A 24,384-nucleotide genomic window follows, 5' to 3' on the forward strand; every position below is an offset into this window, starting at 1 on the left:
TGGGTTTATCAAACAGCACATTACTATAATCGTCTCCTGCTTTTACACCTAGTGTATTCCACTGGTCCACCACTCTATTTCTTAGCCAATACCAAAGAGTTTTGATGACTGATGCTTTATAATATAATTTTAGATCAGGTAGGGCTAAGCCACCTTCTTTTGCATTTTTTTTTCATTAAATTCCTGACAATTCTTGACTTTTTATTTCTCCATATGAATTTACTTACAATTTTTTCTAACTCATTAATTTTTTGGAATTTTGATTGGTAGGGCACTAAACAGGTAGTTTAGTTTTGGTAGAATTGTTATTTTTATTATATTAGCTCTACCTATCCATGAGCAGTTGATATTTGCCCAGTTATTTAAATCTGATTTAATTTGTGTGAGAAGTGTTTTATAATTGTTTTCAAAAAGTTTCTGAGTCTGTCCTGGCAAGTAGACTCCCAAGTATTTTATATTGTCTGAGGTTACTTTGAATGGAATTTCTCTTTCTAGCTCTTCCTGCTGTATCTTGCTAGACATGTATAGAAAAGTTAAGGATTTATGAGAGTTTATTTTATAACCTGCAACTTTGCTAACATTGCTAATTGTTTCCAGTAGTTTTATGGATGATTTCTTGGGATTCTCTAGGTATACCATCATGTCATCTTCAAAGAGTGAGAGTTTTGTCTCCTCCTTTACAATTCTAATTCCTTCAATTTTTTTTCTTCTCTAATTACTGAAGCTAACATTTCTAATACAATATTGAATAGTAGTGGTGATAATGGGCACCCTTGTTTCACCCCTGATCTTATTGGGAATGCTCTAGCCTCTCCCCATTGAATATAATGCTTGTTGATAGTTTCAGATAGAAACTGCTAATTATTTTAAGGAACAGTCCATTTGTTCCTACACTCTAGTGTTTTTAATAGGAATGGATGCTGTATTTTGTCAAAAAGCTTTTTTCAGCATCTATTGATATGATCATATGATTTCTGATAGGTTTGTTGCTTCACCTTTTTTTCAAATAATTTATATAAAATTAGAATTAATTGTTTGGTAGCATTTGCTTGTAAATTCATCTGGCCCTGGAGATTTTTTCTTAGGGAGTTTATTGATGATTTATTCAGTTTCTTTTTCTGAAAGGGATTATTTGAATATTTTATTTCTTCCTTCCAGATTTATATTTTTTATAAATATTCATCTATTTCATTTATGTTGTCAAATTTGATGGCATATAGCTGGGCAAAATAGGTCTGAATTACAGCTTTAACATCTTCCTCATTGGTGTTAAGTTCACTCTTCATTTTTGATACTGGTAATTTGGTTTTCTTTTTTTAATCAGAGTACTCAAAGGTATATCTATTTTACTGGTTTTATGAAATCAACTCTTAATTTTTAGTTTAATAGGTTTCATTCAATTTTATTTCTCCTTTGATTTTCAGAATTTCTAATATGGTAATTAATTGGGGCTCTTTTTCTAGCTTTTTTTGTTTTGTATGCCTGATTCATTGATCTCTTCTTTCTCTATTTTATTCATGTAAGCATTTAGAGATATAAAATTTCCCCTATTCATATTCATGAAAGCAGTGGACCCAAAGTAAGAAGATTATCAAAAAGAAAATTAATGTCAAGAGATTAGAGTGCTTCTCTGAGCAGGAAAAGTTTGTTGCTAACATGGAGGGAAAATTGATCCAACACATAGCTGGCAACAGTGGAGCAAAAAAGGAGTGGGCAGCTTTCAGAGATTTGCTGTAAAGAATTGCATTTCCTTATCAGTGTCAGAATACTCACAAACATCAAGAATGGTTTGATGAAAAGATGGGGAAATATAGAAGTTGCTAAATGAAAAAACAAGAATTCCATGGAGGTTTACCAGCAGCATAGTTCATCTATTTCTAAGAAGGAAGCATTTAATTCCATCAAAAGTAAAGTACAAACAAAGCTTACTCTTGGCTTGGTGAGAAGGCAGGTGAAACTCAATTTTATGCAGATAGTAACAATCCAAAGTGCTTTTATGACATCCTTAAAACTATGGGTTAAAGGACTGATCACTTCCTTAGCATTTTATCAGATAGTCACCAATCAATGCAGAAGCCATTGACCATTTACCTCAAGTTGAAGTCAATCCGTCCCTAGCTAAAGTTCCAACTGAAGAAGTTTTAAATGCCATTGGATTCTTTTATGTAGCAAAGCACCTGATGCTGATTCTATTCCAGTTGAGATTTACAAGGTGGAGAGTTCAATGCTTAAACAAAAGCTGACTGAAATTTCCCAAGTTATATGGCATGAAAAGATTATCCCCCAGGAATTCAAGGCTGCTTCCATTGTCCATCTTGCTAGTCCTTCTCAATAGGCTGATCCTTCACCTGGAAGATAGTCACCTCCCTGAGAGCCAGTGTGGCTTCAGAAAGGGTGAGGAACAGTGGCATTTACTGCCCTCCAACTCCAGGAGAAATGCCAGGAACAGAAGAGAGGTCTGTATACAACATTTGTAGATCTGACCGAGACTTTGACGGTTTATGGAAAATTATGTCAAAATTTGGCTGCCCAAAGAAGTATTGTACATCAATTTCTTGACAGCTTGCCCGGGTTCTGGATAGTGGATGAAGCTCACAGTGGAGAGAAACAAAGATGTGTCCTTGCTCCTATGCTTTTTAGCATGATGTTTTCAGTCATGTTATCAAATGCCCTCACTGAGGATGAACATGGCATCAAGGTTGTCTACCACACTGGTGGTAAATTCTTCAACTTTAAAAAAGGCTACAAGCCAAGACCAAAGTAGAAGGAGTGTTGATGCATGATCTTCTACTTGCAAATGATGGGACACTCAATGCAGCCGCTGAAGCTGAGATTCAACAAAGTATGGATCAATTCTTTGTTACTTGTGCTAATTTTGGTCTAACAATTAACACCAAGAAAACACAGGTGCTCCATCAGCCAACACCAATCTATCCATATGTGGAATCAATTACAACAAATGGAGAAGTTGTGAGGACTGTGGACAAGTTTGCTTCCCTTGGTCGTATACTTTCCAGGGAGGTACACATTGACAATGAGTTTGACACACTCATTGCCAGAACTAGCTCAGTATTTGGGAGACTGAAAGTGTGAGAGGGAAGAGGTATTAGAATGACTACCAAACTGACAGTCTTACCTAATTGTTTTATTCCTGTGAAACCTGGACAGTCTCCCAGAGCCATGTCAGGAAATTGAATCACTTCCATTTATATTGTCTTAGGAAGATTCTGAAGATCACCTGGCCGAAGATACTAGACACTGAGGTTCTTTCTCAAACTAACACTGCCTAGCATTCCAACATCACCACAGAGAGTACAACTATGATGGACTGGACACATTGTTAGAATACCAGATGTGCATTGCCAAAAAAAGCATGGAGAACTCACATGGGGCAAGCTCTCAAAAAGTGGTCAGAAGAAGTGATAGAGGGACACCCTGAAAGTTTCTCTTAAAACCTTTAGAATTGATTGGTGGTCCTTTGCCTTGCTGCACAATCATGGTGTGCCCTCTTTAGAGAAAGTACTGTGCTCCATGAGGAAGGCAGAACTGAAGCAGCTCAAAGGAAATGTGAATAAACATCTCAGGTTTTCACATGGATTATTTGTGCCATGTCAGTGATAGAACATTCTGAGCTCTGATCAGTCACATCAAACACACTGTGATTTGTCCCTAACATAATGATGTAATTTTGGCCTTCTTCAATAGCAAAAGAAAAGAATCAACTTTGTTGCCCTATGCTATCTTTTAGGAAAATGTAATACAATTTCTTTCCTTATCACTTTTAATTAAATATATTTTTGCTTTTTGCATTTGTTTTAGATTAGGATTGCTACCCATGCTTTGTTTTGCTTTAGCTAAAGCGTAATTCATTCTACTCTGTGTGTATCTTGCTGCTTCAGTTTTATGGGAAGAGTTCATCCCATTCACATTCACAGTTGTGATAACTAACTCTGTGTTTCTCTTCATCCTATCCTTTCCCCTGTTTATACTTTTCTATCTCCCTTCCCTTAATCTTCCTCATCAGGGTTTGCTTCTGACCTACCACCTTCCTCAGTCTTCCTGACTGCTGCCTTCCCCCCCTTTCCTTTTTCTTCTCCCTTTCCCCTCTTATTATTTTTTACTTTTACTTTTCTTCCTTCCCTTATATCGACCCCTCCTTCTCCTTTCCCTTTTCTTTCTCCTTTCCCCTCCAACTTCCCTTTAGGGTAAATAAATTCCTAAACACAATTGCTAATGTATCTTATTCCCTCTTTGAGCCAAATCTATTGAGAATAAGATTTACTCAGTGTTCACACACGCCCTTTCTCTCCACACTTTTAAGTTCTTTGTGTCTTTTCATGTGGTATTATTTATCCTCTAATGATTCTTCTCCCAGTGTACTCCTTTTTTCATGTCTTTATTTTTTTATACCTGTCATGTACCCACACCCTCTGTCAAAGTGTACCCCTTCAGCTTTCCTGATAGAAGTATAATTCTCAAGTATTATAAGCATCATCACATCATAATCACTTCATACCTACACCTTCTTTCCAAGTACACTTCCTCCAACTGTCCCAATAGAAATACAGCCATTATATTATAATCAGTTTATACCCACAAGTATGCTCCTTTCAACTCTCCAAAGAGAAATACAATACAAATCTCAAAAGTTTCAAATATTGTCTTCCAGTGTAGGGATGTAGATAGTGTAATCTTACTGAATTTTTTTTTTCCTTTCCATTTACCTTTTTTATGAATCTCTTGAGTCTAGTTTTTGAAGATCAAATTCTCTATTCCATTCTGGTCTTTTTATCAGGTAAATTTGAAATTCTCTGTTTTGTTTAAAATCCATTTTTCCCTTTAAAGAAAAGGCTGAATTTTGCAGGATAGTTTTTTCTTGGTGGTAATACAATCTAATCTTTTTATGTTGAAGCTGATATTACCTGCGCAGTACTGACTGTGGCTTCCTGGCATTTAACCTGCTTCTTTGTCACAGCTTGTAGTATTTCCTCCTTTAGCTGAGAATTCTGAAATATCATTCCAATATTTCAGAAAGTATTTATTTTGGAATCTCTTTCTAGAGGTTACTTATGAATTCTTTCAAGGACTATAGTCACCACTAGAGTTTAGACCTTAATCACCTCTCATCTTCACTATTGCAATATCTTCCTAATAGTCTCCACTTACCAAGTGTGTCTCTACTCCAAATTATTCTTCACACAGCTGCCAGAGTTAATTTTTTCTTAATTCCAAACCTAATCATAAACTACCTTCCCTACCAATGAACTTTTAAGTGGCTCCCTTTAACCTTTAAGTTCAAATCTAAATACATCTGGTATTTAAAGTTCATCACAACTTGGCCACAGTTCTGCCTTTTCAGGATTAATTTCCACATTTCTCTTGTCTAGCCAAGTTGACCTACTTATAATATTCACAAACAATACTTCATCTGCCATCATACATCTCTACCTTTGTACTGGCTGTTTCCAGTGTGTGGAATACACTCTCTCCTAACTTCTGCTCTTTGAAATCTCTGGTTTCCTTAAAGACTCAATCAAGTGTCATCTTGGTTTTCCCAACTGCTAATGCCTTCTCCCCATGTATATGTACACATATGTGTATATACACATATGCATGGTGTTTTCTCCATTACATGTTAGCACTTTGAATTCAGGGACTATTTTGCTTTTGTCTTTGTTCTCCCAGTGCCAGAATAGTGCTTGGTACATGGTAATTAATAAATGCTTAGTTACTAATTAAAGATGTGGATGTTTTAGTCTAATATATCCTAAAGATGTGTACAGTTGTGTGATTTGCCGGTCCAAAATACTCTTGCAATTATGGATAGCCAGGACAGTGAGTTTCAAGTCTGAAAGAAGGAGACTTAGAAAGGACATGATAGGATAGAGCACTGACCCTGGAGTCAGGAGGACCTGAGATCAAATCCAGCCTTAGCAACTTAATACTAATTACCTAGCTGTGTGACCTTGGACAAGTCACTTAACCCCCATTGCCTTGAAAAACCAAAAAGAAAAAGGACATAATAGCTTTCTGAAAATAGTTGAAAGGCTATCACATGGAAAAGGGTTTAGATTTATTTTTGTGACCCTAGGGGGCATTTATGTTAAAGTTTGGGTATCCTAGATTGACTTCTGAGGTCATTTGATCATAGATCTAAAACTGATAAGGGTTTCAGGGGTCATTCAGTCCAACTCCCCTTATTTTACAGATTAGGAATCTAAGGACCATTGAAGTTTCGTGGCTTGCCTAAAGTCACACAGAGATCATCAGAGGTAAGATAAGAACACAGATCTGATTCCAAAATTGACTCTTTGTACTGTACCAAACTGCCTCCTCTCTAATTTTATAGAAAAGAAACTTTCCAAAAAAAAATTCATTCTATGTTGTAAATAAAGAATCAGGAAGTAGATGAAGTCATGGAAATGAGTAAGATTGTTAAGAGTGAGGTTATAAAAAGAACAGGAAAGCCTATTATGTAGTCTTAGTACACATCTGGATGCAGGAAAGAGACCTGGAAGGAATTATCAGGTATGTAAGAACCAGAAAAAAACAGGAGAGAGGACACTTATCAGAGAGGAGGCAGTGTGGTACAGTATATAGAGTCAACTTTTTAATCAGAAGATGTGTGTTCGTATCCCACCTCTGATGATCTCTGTGAACTTTAGTCAATCCATGAAACTTCAATGGTCCTTAGATTCCTAAGCTGTTAAAATAAGGGAGTTGGACTAATTGATCCCTGAAACCCTTACCAGCTTCAAATCTATGATCAAATGACCTTGGGGGATAGGATAAAAAGGTCAAGAAGATAGTAAGAAAAGGATATTAAAATTGGTAATTAAGAGATCATTTGTGACCTTGAGTAGAAGGGTAGGGAAAGAAAACATTGCAAAGGGTTGAGGAGTAAGCGAGTGAAAAAGGTTAAGACTTTTTTTAGAAGGTTAGTGGTGAAAGGAAACAAAGATTATGGTTCTGGGGAGATGAAGTTTGAGGAGATAGCAAAGTCAAGGAATTGTAGAGAACCAAGTGTAGCTATAGGCAGGAGAAAGGTCTAAAAAAAAGAAAAGAAGAAAGATTAACAATAGAAGAGAAAATGAACAATTTAGCAAATCCCAAAAGATATAAGAGGGAATAGAATCAAGAATAGCAGTAGCAGAATAAGTCTTGACAACAAGAAGTACTTCTGAGGCTGCAGTGAAGGAAGTGATGAAAGAACAGAAAATTTGAGGTGTGGAAAAGAGAAAATTGGATTTTGAGGTATGAATTAGGAGGCTTACTATAGATAGTTTGTCATCTCTAAACCTTTTCTCCTATTTCTTTGCTAGGTCAGAGAGGAGTGGGAATGGAATTGATAACTTAAAAAAAAGTTTTAAAAGCCTTTATATGGGGTGATAACTAGTTGACCAGTAATAAAAACCACTGTCATGGATTTGTGGGACTCCGGTTTGTAATAGTTTGTATTGGGAATGGATCCATTTAGTTCAGTTTTGTAACTAAACTACTACCTCCTTCATGAAAACTTCTATGATTCCCCCTTTACCATCTCCTCTCCTCATTAGTAACAATTTTGCTACCTTATCCACTATCATATATTAACTTCACAAAAATGTAGGCTATGACCTATCTAAACTGTACCTCCCTTAGAATCTAGGACAGTACACTAATGCTTAATAAATGAATTGACTAATTCACTAATTAATGAATAAATGAAGGAAAAAAGAATGACTTCCTCCAAAAGTTTTGCAATTAGAAAATCAAAGCAGATAGTGATCGAGACTAACAAGTAACAGGGAAGTAATAATGGAAAGAACAAGGAAACCTGTTCTCAAGACTGAAAGAAAAGCATTTTGTTGAAATGACTGACCACAGTCAACATGTATAGAGGAAGTAAAGACTACACAAGAATAATAGACCAAAATAACAGGAAAGGGATCCTGGGCAAATAAGTAGGTACTGGAATAATATGGTGGCACAAGAGTTGTACAACTTATTATCAGAGGAGTTTTGGATTGAAATCTTGTAGCTAGCACAATTTTAGGTGATGTTGAGTTGAGGTCTGAGAAATTACCAACTTTTTAGACTGAGGTAAAGTGAAGATGGAAATGAGATTCTGGAAAAATTACAGTTACGGTAATATTATCAAAATCATAAATAGTATAGGCATGGAAAACATGAGACATAATCTCAAAAACTTTGTTAGGGTAAAAAGGTATACCTATTGAAAATTACCCAAAGTGAGTTGAGTGTAAAAATAAAAGTAGATTATGTTTCACACAACAGCCAATAAATCTATGAAATTTGCTCCCTAAAAGCAGTATTGACAATGTTTGGACCAATATATGAATAAGAATCATAAACAGCTATTAAGAGAGGGGTTATATAAGTTTTTTGGAGAAGATTATTGGAAATCCCTTCCATTAAATTTGTCAAATGTCAGTACAAACTAATGTTTTCATAGCACTTGAAAATTTGCATAGAATTTTATCTACATTATTCTCATTTGAACCTAACAACAATTATGTGAGGTAGGTACTAGTTATTAATAGCCCTCATTCAGATTATTCTTTATTCCTGAGATAATGATAATAAAAGAAGGATGAGAATGACCATAGCTTACATATTTCTAGATCTTTAAGATTTACATCTTTTACCACGATCTTATTATATTTGGCTAGAGGAAATTATAATGAATCACAACTGCTTCTCTACAGCCCAGCCCTGCCCATTTTCTTTCAGGCTCCATTATCTTCAGAGTGACTGATCCATGTGGAATGGACAATTTGGAATGGGGTCCTGGATGCAATACTTTTTGGAAGGTAGTTTATTTTCTCAGCTATGACCAGAAGGAGGGAATTATCAGCATATGGATCAGAGAGGAAATACATATTTCACAGAGAAGTAGGATATAAAGAAATTTGTGTTTTTTAAAGGTTTGTTCCATGTTCTATTGGATACTCCACTCTGATCATAAAGCGCTCTTTTACTGCAAAATATATATATATATTTATATATTTACATCTTTTCACCTATTGAATTTTTACTCATTATTCAACCTAGCCCATAGGATGATAGATTAACACAAGAAAATATAGAGGCTATCTAGTCCAAACTCCTCAGTTTTTACAGGTGATGACAACTAAAGCCTGGAAAGATTAAGCGACTTCTCCAGTTATACAGGTAGTAAACAACAAAGCCCAGAGATACAAGCTGAAGACCCCTTAAAGCCAAATCCAGCATTCTTTATACTTCACCACACACTGCCTCTAATGGCATCTCCTTCCTCAAGACTTAATATTCCCAATTAGTAAGACTACAACCTGTTTTTACACATCTAATGAACTCAATTAAACATCGAATACATTTTAAGTACAAGGCAGTGATTATTTTTAAGAATAATGCACAGTAAAACAGTATAATCCTAGAGAGGAAAAATTTCCTTTGATGAAATAAAAAAAAAAAATTTTAAGACAGTAGGGTTAAGTGACTTGCCCAATGTTACCTAGATAGTTAGTAATCTGAGGTCACATTTGAACTGGGTCCTCCTGACTCTAGGGAGAGTGCTCCATCCTTAGCACCACCTAGCCAACCCGTTTCTTTTTTCTTTTTTTTTGTTAAGGTTTTTGCAAGGCAAGTGGGGTTAAGTGGCTTGCCCAAGGCCACACAGCTAGGTAATTATTAAGTGTCTGAGACCGGATTTGAACCCAGGTACTCCTGACTCCAGGGCCGGTGCTTTATCCACTGTGCCACCTAGCCACCCCTAGCCATCCCATTTCTAAGCACTCTTGATTACAAGTCCAAAGCTGAGTGGAAACTGAAAATACTAACACAAGAGTCAAGAAAAATAGAAAAGGAAATACAAAAAACAATTTTAAGTGATAAATCAAAAGGTTAAATTATTTACATTCGTATATGGGAAGATGATACATGGGTCTCCTCAAAACTAGCTTCTAGAGTCATAGAGGAAATTAGGACAGAGATCCTGGGATAAATAACAATGCAATAGAAATCAATAAAGGGGGGCAGCTAGGTGGCACAGTGGGTAAAACACCGGCCCTGGAGTCAGGAGTACCTGGGTTCAAATCCGGTCTCAGACACTTAATAATTACCTAGCTGTGTGACCTTGGGCAAGCCACTTAACCCTGTTTGCCTTGCAAAAATAAAAACTAAAAAATCAATAGAGGGTCACTAAAAAAAATTAAAATTAGACTAACTTAATATTAGTTCAATAAAAATAATCATAGAAATGATAGTAAAGATAATGGCAGTAAACATAACAAAATTTGGGGGATATAACCAAAGTAATCCTTAGCCAAAGTATCTATCTCTAAGCCTTGTTTTAATTTTTAAAGATTTTATCTGAGTTTTGAGTTTTACAATTTTTCTCCCAATCTTACTACCCTCCCCCCAACCCTAGCTCCCACAGAAAGCAATATGTCAGTCTTTATTTTGTTACCATGTTGTACATTGATCCAAATTGAGTGTGATGAGAGAGAAATCACATCCTTAAGGAAGAAATAAAAAGTATAAGAGATGACAAGATCAGACAATAAGATATCTGTTTTTTTCCTAAATTAAAGGGAATAGTCCCTGAAATTTGTTCAAACTCCACAGCTCTTATATCTGAATGCAGATGGTATTCTCCACTGAAGACAGCCCCAAATTGTCCCTGACTGTTGCACTGATGGAATGAGCAAGACCATCAAGGTTGATCATCACCCCCCATGTTGCTGATAGGGTGTACAATGTTTTTCTGGTTCTTCTCATCTCCCTCAGCAAATCCCTCCAGGCTTCCCTGAATTCCCATCCCTCGTTTCTAATAGAACAATAGTGTTCTATGACATACACATACCAGTTTGCTAAGCCATTCCCCAAATGAAGGACATTTACTTGATTTCCAATTCTTTGCCACCACAAACAGGGCTGCTGTGAATATTTTTGTACAAGTAATGTTTTTGCCCTTTTTCATCATCTCTTCAGGGTATAGACCCAGTAGTGGGATTACTGGATCAAAGGCTGTGCACATTTTTGTTGCCCTTTAGGCGTAGTTCCAAATTTCTCTCCAGAAAGGCTGGATGAGTTCACAACTCCACCAACAGTGTAATAGTGTCCCACATTTCCCACAACCATTCCAACAACGATCATTATTCTTTCTGGTTATATTGGCCAATCTGAGAGGTGTGAGGTAGTACCTCAGAGAAGGTCTGATTTGCATTTCTCTAATAAGTAATGATTTAGAGCATTTTTTTCATATGACTATGGATTGCTTTGATCTCCTCATCTGTAAGTTGCCTTTGCATATCCTTTGACCATTGGTCAATTGGGGAATGGCTTTTTCTTTTAAAAATATGACTCGGGGACTTCCAGCCAAGATGGCAGAGAGAAGAGAGGCACAGTTCTTAAGTCTCCTGATCTTTCCCCCATCTACCATATGAAACAAACCTCTTAAAAGAAATCTGACCCACAAAACCCAGAAAGAAAAGCCAGGAGAAAGAACATCTACCTCAGGATTTGTCTCCCCCAGCAGCATTGGATGAGTTCCGGCTGGTGAGTCTGGGTTCAGAGGGAAGATCAGCCCCCAATCAACTAGTTTAACAGCTGAATTGGAACTGGGAGTCTGAGGGGCCCAAGAGCTGGACCTGCTGGATCAGCGGTGGGGCTAGACCACAGGGGCTTGATTCAACTAGGGAGTAGAGGCATTGGTGTTGGTGCTGTCCCCCGGGGAGATTTCGGACAGGGCTGGGGGTAGAGTTCCGGTGCAGGAGAGCTTCAGACACCATCCCTGGGCTCCTCTGGTCTGAGGAACTCAGAGTCCCATTACAGCTCAGACCTCTTCCTGAACAAAGAAATGCAAACTAATTCTGCCTCAGTGAGCAGAAGAACCAGCCCAGCTAACAAAGAGCACCATTGATTGAAGGCAAAAGAATTCAATAGCTCCAACTCCTCCCTTCAAGTAAACGGAGAAGGCCTCAATCAAGGTCACAGACACTCCAGAGAAAGCAACCACCACCTCCTACTGGCCAGACAGAAATTGCACTCAATGAGTAAAGCCTTTAGCAATCCTAAGCCCCTGTCAACCAGCCCCCTCCCCAACTCAAGGTCTTAGCAAAATGAAGGAGGGTCAGCGGAAAGGAGGAGCCATAGAAAAATTCTTGGAAGGGAAAGATCCTTACTCAGAAAGACCTAGAACTTCTGAGGAGAATATGATCTGGTCTTCAGCACAGAAAGACTTCCTTGAAGAAATAAGGAAGGAGCTTAAAAATTTGAGAGAGACAATTAATACCTTGCAACAAGAAAACAAATCCTTAGAAAGTACAACTGGACAAATACAAAATGAGAATAATTCTCTCAGATCCTCAATTGGGCAAATGCAAAAAGAAAATAATTCTCTCAAAATCTCAATTGGTCAAATGGAAAGCTCTTTCAAAAGTAGAATTGACCAATTGGAAAAGGAGTTGCAAAAGGTTAATGAAGGAAACTCCTCCCCCCCAAAAAATGGAGTCTACAGAAACTAATGACTCCCTGAGACAGCAAGAGTCAGTTAACCAAAATCAAAAAAATAGAAGAAAATGTAAAATACCTCATCAACAAAACCACTGACCTCAAGAAGAGATCAAGGATGGGCAACCTGAAAATTATAGGACTTGCTGAAAACATTGAAGACAAAAAAAAGCCTGGACTTAATATTACAGGATCTAGTGATGGAAAACTGCCCTGATATCATGGAATCAGAGGGCAAAGTAGTTATTGAAAGAGTACATCAATCCCCACCAGAAAAAATCCTAAAATGAAAACACCAAGGAATGTTGTGGCCAAATTCCAGAACTATCAGATAAAAGAGAAAATCCTGCAAGCAGCCAGAAAGAAACAATTTAAATATCAAGGAGCCACAGTAAGGATCACTCAGGACCTGACTGCATCAACATTAAGGGACTGAAGGGCCTGGAACGAGATATTTTGAAGAACAAGGGAGCTTGGAATGCAGCCAAAAATCTACTTTCCTGCAAAGCTGAGCCTTCTCTTCCAGGGAAAAAAGTGGACATTTAACAAAATGGAAGAATTCCAAAAATTTCTGATGAAAAGACCAGAGCTAAACAGAAAATTTGGACATCAAACAGGAGGTTCAAGAGGCACATGAAAAGGTAAAAAAAGGGGGGGGGGGCTGTAAAAGGGAAAAAAATGCTATCCAGTAACTTGAAACTGGCTATATTCCCAGCATGGGGGAAAAGATTCTCATAAATCTTGAGAATTGTAATTCTAACAGAGAGAATATACCTAGCCAGAAATGCTGGACATTCATGACCTATCCATGAGACAACTATCTAATGGGATGTAACTGGCTTTAACTGCCACTTGGGAGAAAGACTCTAATAACTCTCAGAATTTTGACTCTCTTTGATAGAATATACTGAACTAGAAGGGATAGACACTCAGAATTTTCTATGACTTAGAGTGATCTAAAAAACACTACCTCCTTAAAAAGGGGGACAGGAAAGAGACAGGAGGAGGGAGGGGATTGAATGGGGTAAATCTCATTACACTAAGGTACAAAAAACCTATGGTAATAGAGGGGGAAGAAGGGAGCAGATGAGAAACACCTGAATCTTCTTCTCATCAGACTTGGCTTAAAGTCAACCTACACATACTCAGTTAACTTATAAAACATCTAACCTTTCAAGTATTAAAAGGGGAAAGGGGGAGGGGGGATGGAGAAAGGGAAGGGGAGTGGGGGAAAAAGGGGAAATAAAGGGAAGGGGAAAGGGGAAAGAAAGGGGAGGGTGTGATATAGGAGGGCAAACACACTGAAGGGGGTGGTATTTAGAAACAAAATACTGGGGAATATGGATAAAGGGGGGGGAAGGGGGAAAAATACAAACAGAGGGAAGATAGCACAGAGGGCAATAAAGAATTAGTAATCAACTTTGAATGTGAATGGGATGAACTCTCCCTTAAAAACATAAGCAAATAGCAGAGTGGATTAAAAACCAGAATCCTACAATATATTGCTTACAAGAAACTCATTTGAAGCAGAGAGATACATATAGAGTAAAGGTAAAAGGTTGGAGCAAAATATATTTTGCTTCAGCTGAAGTAAAAAAAGCAGGGATAGCAATCCTTATCTCAGACAAAGCAGCAGCAAAAATAGCATTAAAAGAGATAAGGAGGGAAAACTTTATCCTCCTAAAAGGTACCATAGACAATAGTCATTTCAATACTGAATATATATGCACCCAGTGGGACAGCACCCAAATTCTTAGAGGAGAAGCTGAAAGAAGTACAGGAAGACATAGCAAAACTCTACCAGTGGGAGACCTCAACCTCCCACTATCAGATCTAGATAAATCAAATCACAAAATAAACAAGAAAGAAGTTAAGGAGGTAAATAGATTGTTAGAAAAATTAGATATGGTAGACTTATGGAGGAAAGTGAAGGGGGATAGAAAGGAATATACCTTTTTCTCTGCAGTACATGGAACTTTTACAAAAACTGACCATATACTAGGACATAAAAACCTAATGATCAGCTGCAGAAAGGCAGGAGTAGTGAATACATCTTTCTCAGATCACAATGCAATAAAAGTCATATGCAATACTGGGCCAAGGAGATATAGACCCAGAACAAAGCAGAAACTGAATAACCTCATATTAAAAAATGAGTGGACCAAAAAACAAATTATAGAAAGAATTAACCATTTTATCCTAGATAATGATAATGAAACAACATACCAAAACCTATGGGATTCATTCAAAGCGACTCTCAGGGGATATATTATAGCTCTAAATGCTTACATGAATAAATTGGAGAAAGAGGAAATCAATGAACTAAACATGCAACTAAAAAAATTAGAGAAAGAACAAATCAAAAATCCTCAATTAAATACCAAATTAAAAATTCTAAAAATTAAAGCAGAAATTGATAAAAGCAAAAGCAAAAAAAAACTTGAATTAATAAAACCAAAAGTTGGTATTATGAAAAAAGCAATAAAATTGATAAACCTCTGGTCAATTTGATAAAAAATGAAAGAAGAAAACCAAATTGGTAGTATCATAAATGAAAAAGGTCAACTCACCACCAATGAGGAAGAAATTAAAGTAATAATTTGAAATTATTTTGTCCAACTCTATGCCAATTAATTTGACAATATAAGTGAAATGGATGAATATTTACAAAAATATAAGTTGCCCAGGTTAAATGAAGAAGAGATTAAATATCTAAACAACCCTCAGAAAAATTCAACAAGCCATCATTGAACTCCCTAAAAAACAAATCTCCAGGGCCTGATGAATTCACAAGTGAATTTTACCAAACATTTATGGAACAATTGGTTCCAATTCTATATAAACTCTTTGGAAAAATAGGGAAAGATGGAAATCTGCCAAACTCCTTCTATGAAACAGGTAGTTTAGTTTTGGTAGAATTGTCATTTTTATTATGTTAGCTCTACCTATCCAAGAGCAGTTGATATCTGCCCAGTTATTTAAATCTGATTTAATTTGTGTGAGAAGTGTTTTATAATTGTTTTCAAAATTTTTCTGAGTCTGTCTTGGCAAATAGACTCCCAGGTATTTTATATTGTCTGAGGTTACTTTGAATGGAATTTCTCTTTCTAGCTCTTCCTGCTGTATCTTGCTAGACATGTATAGAAAAGTTGAGGATTTATGAGGGTTTATTTTATAACCTGCAACTTTGCTAAAATTGCTAATTGTTTCCAGTAGTTTTATGGATGATTTCCTGGGATTCTCTAGGTATACCATCATGTCATCTTCAAAGAGTGAGAGTTTTGTCTCTTCATTCCCAATTCTAATTCCTTCCAATTTCTTTTTCTTCTCTGATTGCTGGAGCTAACATTTCTTTTTTTTTTTTGGAGCTAACATTTCTAATACAATATTGAATAGTAGTGGTGATAATGGGCACCTTTGTTTCACCTCTGATCTTATTGGGAATGCCTCTAGCCTCTCCCCATTGAATATAATGCTTGTTGATGGTTTCAAGTAGATACTGCTAATTATTGTCAGGAACAATCCATTTATTCCTACACTCTCTAGTGTTTTTAGTAGGAATGGATGCTGTATTTTGTCAAAAGCTTTTTCAGCATTTATTGATATGATCATATAATTTCTGATAGGTTTGTTGTTGATATAATTGAGTATACTAACAGTTTTCCTAATATTGAACCAACCCTGCATTCCTAGGACAAATGCTACGTGATCATAATGTATTGCCCCAGTGATAACTTGTAATCATTTTGCTAAGATTTTATTTAAGACTTTTTCTTCTGTATTCATTAGGGAGATAGGTCTATAATTTTCTTTCTCTGTTTTAACTCTTCCTGGTTTAGGTATCAGCACCATTTTGGTTTCATAGAAAGAGTAGGCAGAGTTCCATCTTTCCCTATTTTTCCAAAGAGTTTAATATAGAATTGGAACCAATTGTTCCTTAAATGTTTGGTAGAATTCACTTGTGAGTCCATCAGGCCCTGGAGACTATTTCTTAGGGAATTCAGTGATGGCTTGTTGAATTTCTTTTTCTGAGATAGGGTTGCTTAGGTATTTAATCTCTTCATTTAACCTGGGCAACTTATATTTTTGTAAATATTCATCCATTTCACTTAGATTATCAAATTTATTGGCATAGAGTTGGGCAAAATAATTTTGAATTATTACTTTAATTTCCTCCTCATTGGTAGTGAGTTCACCTTTTTCATTTATGATACTAGAAATTTGGTTTTCTTCTTTTTTTTAATCAAATTGACCAGAAGTTTATCAATTTTATTGTTTTTTTCATAAAAACAACTTTTGGTTATCTCTAAGCTTTTAACAAAAGAACAAAGCAATATCTTGGGTAACTTTAAAAAAATAAACTCAACAAATTAAATAATCCCAAATAAGCATCAAAATAGAAAGCCTGAAGATCAAAGAAGAGACTAACAAAAATGAAAGGGAAAAAACACAAGTTTGCTTTGTATTACAAAATAGATTAAACCATTAGCAAAAATTGATTTTGAAAAGAAAACTCAGTTACCTGTACCAAAACTGAAAAGGGAGAATTCACAAGAAGAAGTAATAAATTGTGAAACTATTTACTTAATTGTATTCTAATAAAATTAATAAATATAATAGATGTGCCACCCTATGCCAGTCATGTCTTCTAGTGTAAAAGCTTTTTCTTAGCTCTTTTATGTTTAATTTCCCCTTTCTCCCAGTGTATTCCTCTTTCTCACTCCTTTATTTGATTTAGATATCATCATTCAAGTCACTTAGGCCCTCTGTCTATGTAGACTCCTAACTGCCCATAATAATGAGAAAGAGTTTATGAATTATATAAAGTATCACCATGTAGGATGCAAACAGTTTAACTTATATTAAGTCCCTTATGATTTCTCTTTCATGATTACTTCATTATGTTTCTCTAGAGCCTTATATTTGAAAGTCTGATTTTTCTATTCAGCTGTGTTCTTTTCAACAGGAATGCTTGAAAGTTCTCGTTTTCATTGAATGTCCATTTTCCCTTGAAGGATAATATTCAGTTTTGCTGATAGGTGATTCTTGGTTGTAATCCTGTGGGGATTCCTGGTCATAATCCGAACTCTTTTCTCCAAAATATCATATTCCAGGAGAAGCTGCCAAACATGTTACCCTGACTGTGGCTCTGACATTTCTTTTTTTGGCTGCTTACAATATTCCCTCCTTGACTTGGGAGCTCTGTAATTTAGCTATAATATTCCTGAGAATATTCATTTTGGGAATCTCTTTCAGGAGGTGATGAGATTATTTAATTTCTGTTTTTACCCTCTGATTCTGGAATTTCAGGGCAGTTTTCTTTGATAATTTCTTGAAAGATTATGTCTAGGCTCTTTTTAAAAAAAATACATAGCTATGGAGCAATGGATAAAGCACCGGCCCTGGAGTCAGGAGTACCTGGGTTCAAATCCAGCCTCAGACACTTAATAATTACCTAGCTGTGTGGCCTTGGGCAAGCCACTTAACCTTACCATTTGCCTTGCAAAAACCTAAAAAATAAAAAAAATAAAAAATAAAAGTACATAGCTTTCAGGTAGTCCAATAATTCTTAAATTAACTCGTCTAGATCTATTTTCCAGGTCAGTTGTTTTTTCAATGAGATATTTCACATAGTCTTCTATTTTTTCATTCTTTTGGTTTGGTTTGGTTTGGTTTTTTAGTTTTTGCAAGACAATGGGGTTAAGTGGCTTGCCCAAGGCCACATAGCTAGGTAATTATTAAGTGTCTGAGGCTGGATTTGAATTCAGGTACTCCTGACTCCAGAGCCAGTGCTCTATCCAACTGCACCACCTAGCTGCCCCGGTTTTGTTTTATTGTTCCCTGATTTGACCAATTCAGCTTTTTTAAGGAGGTTTTTATCTTCAGTGAATTTATGTGCCTCCTTTTCCATTTGGCCAATTCTGCTTTAAAAGATATTCTTCTCAGTGACCTATTTTTGTATCTCTTTGATCTTCTGGCCTATTCTGTTTTTAAGGTGTTATTTTTCTTGAGTATTTTTTGTGTCTCCTTTATCAAGCTATTGACTCTCTTTTTCATAATTTTCTTGCATCACTCACATTTCTCTTCTCAATTTTTCTTTTCTCTTGTTATTTGAATTCTTCATGGTCTGAAGACCAATTCATATTTTTCTTGAAGGCTTTAAATGTCGGAGCTTTGACTTTGTTATCTTCTTCTGAGTGTATGTTTTGATCTTCCTTGTCATCAGTGTAACAAAAGTAACAGAATTTTTCTGTTGTTTGCTCATTTTTAGCCAATTTTTTGCTTCTAGGGTAGAGGGCACACTATTCCAAGCTTCAGGTTTTTGTGCAGCTCTTTTTAGAAATACTTCTAGGAACCTCTAAGTTTTTAGTTTTTCAAAAGTGGTATGATTTAAGGAGAGGTGAATTTATTACTTATTTTACTGACCTATGTTCTGATCTGTGAGTGACCACAAGTACTCCTTTGTGCCCTGCAACTATGAGGAGGGTCCCTGCTCCACTGTAGCCTACAAGGTCCAGTGTGTGCTAGTTTTCCTCCTTGCCCTTGGGAGTGCCATGCACGACTGTGACCCAGATGGGCAAAGGAACAGAATCTTTCCCCTAGTGCCAGAAAAGTAATCTCCCTCCAATCAGTTTTCAACCCTCTTATTATGTGGGCTGAGAGTTCTGGAAGCAGGTGCTGCCACTGTTGATTCAATGGTTCCAAAGGTATATTTCTGGTTTCCTGAGACCAGGTCTGTACTGGTACAATCTCTGCTGGACTGTACTCCATTCCCACCCAGGTGCCACAGACCTTTCCTGCCAACTTTAAGTTTTTAACTGGAAGATTATTTCACCCCATCTTTTTATGGTTTCTGCCACTTCAGGAATTGTTTTATGGCATTTAAAGGGATTTGGTGGGGAATTTAGGTGAGTTGCTGCCTTTTTTCTGCCATCCTAATTCTGCCTCACAAATATTATCTTGATACTTAAACCAGAGAAAGTCAAAACAGAAAGAAAACTATAGATCAATATCCTTAATGGTGACATAATAGCAAGGAAACCACAGTAACAAATGACAAAGATTATATATTAGCACCAAATTATGTAATTCAATATTAAGAAAACTATTAACACATTTAGCCATACTAATAACAGAAACAACAAAAATTGTATATTTATATCAGCTACAGAAAAGGCTTTTGACCAGATACTCATTTCTCTTTAAAAATATGCTAGAAACTTTAAGAATAAATATATTTCCTTAATATGATAAGAAACATTTAAAACTAAAAGTCATCATTATATATGATGGGGATAAACTAAAGGTCTTTACATTGATTGGTTACAAGGATGCCCATCACCATTATTATTTGATATAGTGATGGAAATGCTTATTGTAGCAATAATCCAGAAAAAGAAATGAAGGAAATAAATATAGGCCAAAAGGAAATAAAATTATTGCTTTTATGCAGGTGATAGATGGTTTACATAGAAAGCCAGAGAGTTAAATTAATTGAAAGAATAACTTCATTAAATTTGCAGAATACAAAAAAAACCCATATAATCTACTACCAAGACCCTGCTGGAAGAGAAAAATGATATTTAAAATAGCTACAGAATGTATAAAATATTTGGGATTGTTCCTGCCAATATACATGTAATACAACTACCAAAAAAAACTTTATGCAAACACAGACCTAAATAATTGAGAATTGTTAATTGATCATAGATAGAAAGGCATCCCTATAGAACAACTTGGTGATAAAGTAGATAGAGCATTAGGAATGACCAGAATTCAAATCTGGCTTTAGCTGTATGACACTGGGCAAGCCACCTACCTGTTTGCTCAACTATACAATGGGGTAATAACAATACATACTTCACAGGGTTGATGCGAGGGTCAAATGAGATAATGTAAAGTGTTTAGTACAAACCCTTTTTGTAGTGGCAAAGAATTGGAAATTGAGGGGATGCCCATCAATTTTGGAATGGCTAATATGTGATATATGTATGTGATGGAACGCTATTGTTCTATAAGATGAAACAGGATTGTTCTATAATTCCTGTATGAGGGATGGGATTTCAGAACAGCCTAGTAAGACTTGCATGAACTGATGAGTAAAATGAGCAGAACGAGAACATTGTTCACGCAATAACATGGGATGATGATGAACTAATGGATTTGTTCATTTCAGCAGTACAATAATCAAAGACAATTTTAAAAGACTTGGAAGATACCATCCATATACAGAGAAGGAATTATGGAGTTTAAATGAAGATCAAGGCTTGTTAACTTAAATTTTTAAAAGTTGTCTTAAGTATTACATCATTTTTTCTCTCTAATGTTTTCTTTGTTTGGATTTGATTCTTTTCTCACAACATGATCAATATGGATCTACTGTTTAGCATAGTTATAAATGTAGAGCCTACAATGCTTTCTGTCAAGGGGAGGGGAGAGGAAAGGAAGGGAGGGAAAATAAATATCTAAACCTCGCAAATAAATGATTGATAAAAACTACCATTGCATGTAGTTGGAAAAAAAATTTAAGTGTTTAGCACAATGACCAGCATGTAATAGGTATTCTATAAATGTTTATTTCCTTTCTTCCCATTTTAAACCAATATAATAATGAAAATTTTACCTAAAAAATTATTTTTTCTGTGCTATACTTTCTATAGCTCAAACAAAATAATAATGAAACTTTTTAATCTGAATGAACAAAATAATCTCAATGGGGGAAATAACAAGTAGTAAATAAGGAAACAATAGATTTCAAACTTTACTACAATAGTTATCAAAATTATTTTATACTGATGAGGAAATAGATTATTAATCATTGAACTAATTAAGACATTCAGGATCAAAAGAATCATAGTAGCTTAACGTTTAACCCAGGCTTCTGGGATGAGAACATAAAACTACTTAGAAACTGAAAAGCAATTTGACAGAAAGGAGTTTTCACTTATTCACATCACATTTAGCAATTCTTGGAGGTTAAAAAAATTTATTTCTGGCACTATATATTAACAAAGTATACTGAGGCAAAGTCAAGATGTTGAAATAAACATAAATACAACTTTACCCACCAAACCTGCTCCACAAAAATCTACCAGACCAAATTCTGATTTGGAAATCCAAGCAAAAAGCACAGTAAATCATTTTCTCAGCCCAAGGGAACTCTGGTAGGGAATTCTAAGATACTAGAGAAGTTGCATAGAACATTTCCAACACCCAGGGACAAAAAGAGAATCAACCAGAGAAGGAATTAGCAAAGAGATCCCAAAGTATCCCTGAACTAGTTCCTTGTACTAGGATACAGGAACGGGTGTTTTCTGTCAGCTCTGTCACTATCCTGTTCTAGGTCATGGATCCAGGAAAAAGAACAGACCTTTAGAAGCAGGTCCTATCTTGACCCTATCTATGTACTAAGCAGGGAACAAGTTCATAAGCAAATAGCTGTAGAACTTGGATCCCAGGAGCAGAGCAGAAATTGGGTTCTAGGTTTCAGCCCAATTCCACAGTGGAATAACCAGGGTAGAACACAGGGACACAGGCAACTTTGAACATGCAGAACCCCCTAGCAGTCTAATAATGGCTATGTCTAGCAGCATCTATTTAAATTCACAACCAAGTATTAGCCAAAGGATCAATCCTGGGTCAGGAACTTGCCAAGCTCAGACTAGAACAGCAGTGAACAGATTTGGCCCAGGATCCCATCATTTGGGGAGAACTGGAAAGCTTGCAGACCTCCAGTGTAATCTGTAAATGCAGCAAAAGGACAGAAGACACCAAGAGCCAGAAGTGGGAAAAGTCCAACACTGACTAAAGGACAAAGTTAAAAAAGTAGGTTAGAAGAATTAACAAAAAAACAAAAGCCTTCTATAAAGAGATATTATTGTAACAGGAAAGTTCAAGGTATAAACCTGAAAGAGAATGATTAAAAAAAAATCAACATATGAAACCTCAAAGTTGCATGTTGGGTACAAATCCAATCAGAATTAATGGAAGAATTAAAGCAAGGTTTTTTTAAAAAACAGGATTTTTAAAACCAAATGAAAACTAATGAAGCTTATGAAAATAAAATAGTTTTGGAATAAGGAGAAAGCCTTAGATAAGAAAAATTATAATTGCCTATTAAAATCTTCTACTCTGGGGCAGCTAGGTGGTGCAATGGATAGAGCACTGACCCTGGAGTCAGGAGTACCTGAGTTCAAATTTGGCCTCAGACACTTAATAATTACCTAGCTGTGTGGCCTTGGGCAAAGCCACTTAACCCCCATTGCCTTGCAAAAAAAAAAAATTTTTTTAAATCTTCTCAATTTGCTCTAATGAAATATGAGAAATAATACATTTCCTATGCCTTAGTGACCACATAGAAACAAATTTTACCAAAGTGTCAAAGTATAGTATAAGTACTTGTAGTCAAAAAGACTTGTGTTCAAATTCTAACTTTCATATTTATTACCTATGTGGTCTTGGGAAAGGTCACAAACTTTTTGGAATTGGTTTCCTCAACTATAAAATTGGGATGTTGTTTAGATTGGGACTTCTAGTCTTTTTTGTGTGATGAACTCCTTTGGTAAGTTGGTAAAGCCCATGGATAGCTTCTCAGAATAATGTTTTTAAATGCATAAAATTTTAAAGGAGAAATATGGTGAAGTAAAATTATGAACAAAAAATATTAAAAGGGTAAAAAAATAGAAAATTGAGATATTTCACAGCAAAAAACAATTAACTTGCCTGGAAAAAAAAGGATTGAAAAGAAATAATTTAAGAATAACTGGACTACCTCAGGCCATGACTGAAAAAGAGAGAGAGGAGAGAGAGAGAGACAGAGAGACAGAGAGACAGAGAGGAGAGAGAGAACACCTAAAACATATTTCCTAAAATCTTAGAATCATGGGGTGAAAGTGGAAATAAATAGCAGCAATTACTAAAAGAAACTCCCAAATTAAAATCTGCAGGAATATTAGAGCCAGGATCTAGGGCTCCAAGATCAAAATAAAGATAATTAAAATAGTCTCAAAAGAATGCAGGTATGAGAAGGAAGTTAGAATGACACAAGATTTATCTGTCTCCATTCTAAAGAAACAAGCTTGGACTATAATATTCTAAAAGGCAAAAGATTGAGGTTTACCATTAAAAAACTTGATCATCAGCAAAATTAGACATAATATAACTGGGGCATATGGGGGAAACAGGAATGGACCTTTATTGAAATAAAGGACTTCATAAATTTCTGATGAAAAGTCCAGAGCTAAGTGGAAAAATGTAACATACAAACATAAGTGAAGAGGAACATAAAAAACAAGAAATCATAAATGACTAAATGAAATCATTCTGCTTTTATTCTTGTATGGGGAGATGATAGATGTAGCCCCTCAGATTTAATTCAACAGTTGGAGTCAAATAAATTAACCACTTCTCTGCCCTAATAATTATTTCAAGTATACAGAAAGAAAGGTAGTTTAATATTTCATGCATTTAATACTCAAATAAGCACAATAAAAGAGATACACAAAACTAAATTATGATATATATTATAATAAGCAAATGTATCTTTATGGAGCAAAAGCAGCCACATGACCACAGCAATCAATATTGGAACATATGTAGAACCAAAACTCATTCTACCTATTTAACTTTTTTTTTCTACTTCCATGCTACCATGACTAAATGGGCAGTAAGATAACCCTTGAAATATATATATATAACTATATATAACTATATATATAACTATATATATATATATATATATTTATTGGTTCATTGCGTCCCAGTTTCTTCTTGATTTCACTGTTCAGGGAACACCAGTATATTCATACTATCTCAAGAAGGTGGGAGTGGGTTTTAGGCATACCAAAGTGGAAAAAAATGACAACTTGTCACCCTCTAGTTTTTTGGCAC

General features: G+C 35.7%; 1 protein-coding gene across 7 annotated transcripts in view; it reads left to right on the forward strand.

Annotated features, from left to right (window-relative positions):
- The window catches only part of CEP126 (centrosomal protein 126), a 113,128-nt gene that overhangs the window by 84,027 nt on the left and 4,717 nt on the right, over positions 1 to 24,384 (forward strand). Inside the window, exons 11-12 of one of the 7 annotated variants that reach the window (XR_012474357.1) lie at positions 8,734 to 8,927; positions 20,675 to 23,332. The exons of 2 other annotated variants lie outside the window; for them this stretch is intronic. Coding sequence is in view for 3 of the 5 variants with exons in the window: in XM_074216545.1 (XP_074072646.1) it covers positions 20,672 to 20,698 (27 nt within the window). In the remaining 2 variants the exon portion in view is untranslated. Of the gene's footprint in view, positions 1 to 8,733; positions 8,928 to 20,671; positions 23,333 to 24,384 lie in introns of those variants that run through there. 4 more of the 7 variants (XR_012474358.1, XM_074216550.1, XM_074216545.1 and 1 more) reach the window with 4 other exon arrangements.

The sequence above is a fragment of the Macrotis lagotis genome, chromosome 1, assembly GCF_037893015.1.
Source record: "Macrotis lagotis isolate mMagLag1 chromosome 1, bilby.v1.9.chrom.fasta, whole genome shotgun sequence".
NCBI lineage: Eukaryota > Metazoa > Chordata > Mammalia > Peramelemorphia > Peramelidae > Macrotis > Macrotis lagotis.